Source organism: Daucus carota, chromosome 2 (genome assembly GCF_001625215.2).
Source record: "Daucus carota subsp. sativus chromosome 2, DH1 v3.0, whole genome shotgun sequence".
NCBI lineage: Eukaryota > Viridiplantae > Streptophyta > Magnoliopsida > Apiales > Apiaceae > Daucus > Daucus carota.
The window spans coordinates 36,093,781-36,099,824 of record NC_030382.2 but is presented as its reverse complement, the minus strand read 5'-3'; the positions used below and the strand labels follow the sequence as shown (position 1 = coordinate 36,099,824).

Sequence of the window (6,044 nt, the reverse complement as noted above, 5' to 3'; positions counted from 1 at the left end):
AAATAATATGGGAAATTTTTTCTTGACAAAGTGGACTATTAATATGGGAAGGAGGGAGTACAATCCTGGTTAATATCTATGATCTGAAATTAGGGCATCTCCAACCATCACTCTAAACTTTATATTTCTTCACTTTTAATTTTATAAATAGAGTAATCCATCTCCAATCATCCATTACTTTATCTTTATATATAAAGTCATGCACTATCCTACTCTATATATGAAGTTGAACTTGAAGATAAAGCACAAATTGCTTTATTTATAAAATGAAGTAATGGTTGGAGATGGAATAAAGATATAAAGTGAAAAAGGTGAAAATGAAGATGAAGTTGCTTTATTTATAAAACTAGCCTTCAACCCGTGCAAAGCACGGGCGGATATATAATTCGTAATTTATTAATTATAATTTAAATCTTAACACCATCTTATTAGTATTTTAGTATTAATGAATTGGATTTTGATTAAATTATATTAACCAACTGATTATATTTTTTAGTGGAAATTTAGCTTTTACAATTTATTATCTATCTATAAATATTATTCTGATATTAATATGTGACAATTTATTTATTCAATTAATGTTTATTATAAATAATATTAAAAAAGATATTAATATACATGAGGAGTGTTTTTAATATATGAAACTATTTAATAATGCAAGAGTAGTAGACATCTACATGGTATAGACTTTGAGTTTCACAAGAGAGTACCAAACCAAAATTTTGTACGACTACAAATTATACCCATGTTGGCTTTTTATAGTATAGTATAGATTATGATTGGAGATGGTCTTAGCTACGCTACTATATGACAACTTCGTCTGGCAATACATAAATCCGACATTAAATTATACAAAATATCACTACAAAGCTTTTACCGTTTCACCCATATATTTTGTAAGTTCTCGCAGTTGCAAAACTCCTGGAACAATCAATAGTATAATTCCTGATCATGACGTCGTAATTGCATATATTTGTTCTTTTTTCCTGAAATATAATTACATATGTTTCGATTTTGTCTTACTAATTGCATGTAACGTGCACTCGTTAATATTAATGAGTCCTTGTCACTCCTTAATGCAACTAAACATCTCCTGCATCCTGGAGTCCACATATGTAAGAAGTTGCTACTCCCTCTGTCCCGGTCAATTGTATACGTTTCTTTTTCACTGCTCGATACGCTTTTTAAGGCTCTTATAAAACATAGTTCCACAACTTATTTTTAAGATTTTCTTTTTTTGTATAAAAATATAAATGTTATACTTTTATACAAAAAAAGAAAATCTTAAAAATAATTTACAGAACTATACTATATTGAAGCATTAAAGTCCGTGCCGCGCTCCCGTCCCCCAATGTATACTATTGACCGGGACGGAGGGAGTATTAGTTAACGTGCTTCATAAGTAAGCATGGGCTGTCAAGATGGAAAGATACCAGATTGGGAGTAAGGATAATCATAATTAGGAACATAATTATTACTCGACTAATCAAAAAGTACAAATATATATTGCAGCAATTTCTAGTAGCGTCGACCCTTTATTTCGAGAAAGTTTTACGAGTTTTGTGCGTTCACTGTTTGTTGCTCCATTAAATAAGGCATAAAAATAATGATGAAATTGGAAGGACATTAATTGATACTTATAAGGAGCTTACCGCTGAACACGAAATAAACTAAATAAAGTATCTTCTACCTAATTACAGTTAAGAAGTGTAAAATCAAAATTCGCGTTTTAATGTATTTAATTTTATTTTAATTAACTTCATATCTGCAAGAAAACATGGTAATGGTACTCTCTTATTTGAGAAATTTATTTTATTAGTTAAATTTTTGGATTCATTTTTATAGTATTATGCATATTTAGATATATCGTCACAATTTTTTCACTGAAATATTTATTAAAAAATTAAGTATTGAATTTTAAATACAACTGAATGCATAGAAACCTAACTGGATTCCAACCATTTATTAAGTATTAATTAACTGAATATTAAGTATTGAATTTTGGAAGGGTCAAATTGCACTAGCTAGATTGATATTCAATCCATTTATTTATATATTTAACAAAAAAAACATGTGTATTTTTCAAGCATGACTCTTAAATAGTCTTTTCATATCTTACTGAATTGGACTATTTATAAGAATCACGCAAATTTGTTAGTGATAGTTGTTGTCACAGTAGCCCACTCAAATAAATCTCCTTCCCACTTTTATCAATTTTCACTATAAATTTGAAGTCCTCCAACCATCTCTGCAACTAAACCAAGTTTACCAGAAAAGAATCTGCTAATCTTTTTGGTTCTATTTAAAATTCAAAAATGCTTAATCATAACATGCCTAGCATTTTTTTTCCTCTAGCAGCTCTGTTTATATTCGTCCAGTGTCATGCTTGGGGAGACCACGGTCACTATGACTTTGTGGTGAGATTTATGATTTCTAGCTTTGAGGTTCTACATATATTGAGGTTGACATCGCATGCATGCAGAATTATGTTAATGAAAGAATGAATTTTTGATGTATTGTAGGTGAAGGAAGCAAGCTACACAAGGCTGTGCGAAACAAAGAAGATCCTCACCGTAAATGGTCAATTTCCGGGGCCAACTCTGTATGCTCGCAAAGGCGATACTCTTGTCATCAATGTTCATAATCAAGCAAAACACAATATTACTATTCACTGGTAACTACATATTTTAGAAGCAGTCCCTTTTCAACGTCGGTTAAATTAGCCGTTTTTCTTGTAGTTTAACAGTATTCTGTCAAAATTAGCGGTTTTTCTTGTAGTGATGAATTTCGTGTTTGTTGCAGGCATGGAGTAAGGCAACCGAGAAATCCATGGTCCGACGGACCGGTGTATATCACACAATGTCCGATCCAGCCAGGAGCTACTTTCACACAGAGGGTGATACTAACAGACGAAGAAGGTACCTTATGGTGGCACGCTCATAATGACTGGACAAGAGCCACTGTGCATGGCTCTATTCAGATTTATCCCAGACATGGCTCTAGCTACCCCTTCCCAGCCCCTCATCAAGATGTCCCCATCATCTTAGGTAATAAACGACGTGCAATCTTACGTTACAGAGTTAATCATACAAAAATTACATAATTTTCAAATTTATGTCATCATTTCGATAGGTTACTATCTTGCTGTTGTTATTTTCTGTGATTAGGACAATGGTGGAAGAAAAATGTAACAGAGGTGCTTGAGGAGTTTCTTGCGTCAGGGGCAAGTCCAAACACTTCTGATGCTTTTCTTATAAATGGTCAGCCTGGTGATCTGTATAATTGCTCAAAGCAGGGTAGGTGAAAACACCGACATTTTTAGTTACAAACATCACAATCATCCGCTAATAAGTACAATTTTCATGTGCAGATACATTCAAACTCAATGTGGAGTATGGAAGAACGTATCTCCTTCGTATAATAAACGCGGTGATGAACGAAATCATGTTTTTCGCCATTGATGGTCACAATCTAACGGCCGTGGCAACAGATGCTGCGTACTCCAAGCCATTGACAAGGGAATACATGGTCATCGCCCCGGGCCAGACCCTCGATGTTCTGTTGCACGCAGACCAGAAGCCTGATCAGTATTATATGGCTGCAAGAGCATACTCTTCGAGTCCTGTTATTCCTTTTGATAACACAACTACCACCGCAATTTTACAATATATTGATAATCAGAATCCGCCAAGTGAACTGCCTAGGCTTCCGTATTACAATGACACGAACGCGGCTTTTAGTGTCCTCGGTGCACTCAAGGCCTTGGCTAGCGAAGAACATCCTGTTTCCGTACCAAATAAAATCAGCACCAAATTGTTCTTCACTGTTTCGATCAATGCACAGCCCTGTCCTAACACACGTTGTCAGGGGCCGAATGGGACACATTTGGCCGCGAGTGTCAACAACATAAGTTTTGTGAATCCGTCTGTTGACATACTTGAGGCCTACTATTATCACATAACCGGAGTTTATAAGAACGGTTTTCCCAGCATTTCGCCTCTGATGTTTAATTACACAGCGGATTATGTGCCTTTGAATTTTAATGCAGCAAAGAGAGGGACTAAAGTGAATGTAATACGCTATAATTCGACTGTGGAGCTGGTTTTTCAAGGCACAAATCAGGTAGGATCCTCCATTGATCATCCAATGCACTTACATGGGTACAGCTTCTATATTGTGGGATATGGTTTCGGAAATTTTGACAAGGATAAGGACCCTTTGAACTATAATCTCGTTGATCCGCCTTTGCGGAACACGGTTGTTGTCCCCAGGAATGGATGGGCTGCGGTGAGGTTCAAAGCGGACAATCCTGGTACGATATGCAGAAACACACACCGCCAAATTTACGAAATTTTAATTATTGACACATTTACTGATTTATTTTGTTCGAGTTTGTATTCAAATTTATGGAATTTTATTGACGTATTTACTGATTTATCTTGTTCGAATTCGTAATTCGTGTTCCAGGAGTATGGTTTATGCATTGTCATTTAGAGCGTCACCTGTCATGGGGAATGAACATGGTGTTTATAGTGAGAAATGGAAATCATCCGAAGAGCCGAATCTTACCCCGGCCAGCAGACATGCCACCGTGCTGAAATATCGACAATTAATTTTATATTATTTAAATAAATTAAATCTGTGGGTTTGCTTAGTTTGTCATTCTTTGTTTTTCAGGATTCTGGTATTGTAATATGATTGATATATTGTGTGTAGCCAAAACAGTATTGTACTATTGTTATACTTCAAGTTGTTGCTAGTTGTTATATATTATAGTAATTATTGGTTTATTTAGATTATAATCTTTCTCAAGCAAATGACATAAATGTATATGTAGATTAAATTAGGTTATGTGGATTGTTGAAAGAAAAAGGTACAGCAAATATGGATTAGATGCAAAAAGTAGTATCTCTTGTTTAGCTGATATCTTAGAAGATAAGCTAATCTAATTGTGGGATTAATTTTTTTTTTGAGTAAATTGTGGGGTTAATTTTAGTCATGGTTAAATGAGCTATGACTTTGTATCATTTATAGATTATCTGGTACTATCTATCGAAAACTTCTGATCATCTGATTTTACAAGTTGAGATTAATTTCGATCATGGATTATTTGTTTTTCTATTCTCTCTCCGTTCCGGGAAAGTTCAGTCCTGGACTGTGGAGAATTGTATTTGACCGTTGACTTTAGTAATAGTCCTGGTAAGGCAGAGCAAAATCTGGAAAGTAGTCAAGCTACTGCTACAGTCGTATTTGGAAAGCCTGAGGAAAGGTTTTGGCGCGCAAAAGGAAATCCTACTCTCTCAGCGTATAATACATGAAAAGACGTAAAAGAAAAATTATTTTATTATATTAATTTCATTCAAATTCTTATTTATATAGTATTGCTTATTGACCGTGTTGTAAAAAACGAAAATTAGAATTAATCAATGAAGTTATGGAATAAAGATTAATAGAAGATTAGTTAAATTGATCGAGGAGTGATCAAAAATTTAATCAATTAAGCGATTTACGAAACATGAATTAATTGGTGATTAATTATGATTAATCATCAAATTTTAAAACACCCGTGTTACGTAAAGACGGATCAACGAGATTATTGAAAGGTACCTTGACAGGTGATGATCACAGGTGATCAGCTACCCTTAAAATTAAAATGTAACCGTTGGAATGTACCTTTGAATTATAATGTCATTGATCGGCAGCACTGGGTCTATCATCTATTATTTCATGTTTGCAAGATCCATGTTTAACTAAATCATATAACCTTAAAATTAAGGATACATTTGCATGTTGAAAGGTAGATAGACGAGTAAGGGCGAACTAAGAAAGAGATTTCAGATTTCTCTGCATCATTTACAATTACAATTATACTAGCTTATAACCCGTGCAATGCACGGGCGGTTAACATATTTGTTATTTTATTTTATATATCTTAAATTTATCTAATTTTATTGTAAAAATAAAATTATGATAGAATAATGTGGTTAAATAAATATTTTATTTAGCAGTTGGATAAATTCTTCATAGTTAAGTCCGTCAAATGG

At 33.8% G+C, this 6,044-nt stretch overlaps 1 protein-coding gene across 1 annotated transcript; it reads left to right on the top strand.

The window, feature by feature from the left end:
- Positions 1-2,244: 2,244 nt before the first annotated feature.
- LOC108206977 (laccase-15) lies at positions 2,245-4,794 on the top strand. Its single transcript, XM_017377433.2, has 6 exons — positions 2,245-2,417; positions 2,523-2,674; positions 2,803-3,047; positions 3,168-3,296; positions 3,371-4,312; positions 4,468-4,794. The coding sequence occupies exons 1-6, from the start codon at positions 2,316-2,318 to the stop codon at positions 4,596-4,598; spliced, it is 1,701 nt and encodes a 566-aa protein (XP_017232922.1). The 5' UTR covers positions 2,245-2,315; the 3' UTR covers positions 4,599-4,794.
- The last annotated feature ends 1,250 nt before the right edge of the window (positions 4,795-6,044 follow it).

Coding starts and splice junctions, on each gene's coding strand:
- LOC108206977 (XM_017377433.2), top strand. CDS start 2,316: ATGCTTAATCATAACATGCCTAGCATTTTTTTTCCTCTAGCAGCTCTG. Junction 2,675..2,802: donor CACAATATTACTATTCACTG/GTAACTACATAT, acceptor TGTTTGTTGCAG/GCATGGAGTAAGGCAACCGA. Junction 3,297..3,370: donor GTATAATTGCTCAAAGCAGG/GTAGGTGAAAAC, acceptor TTTCATGTGCAG/ATACATTCAAACTCAATGTG.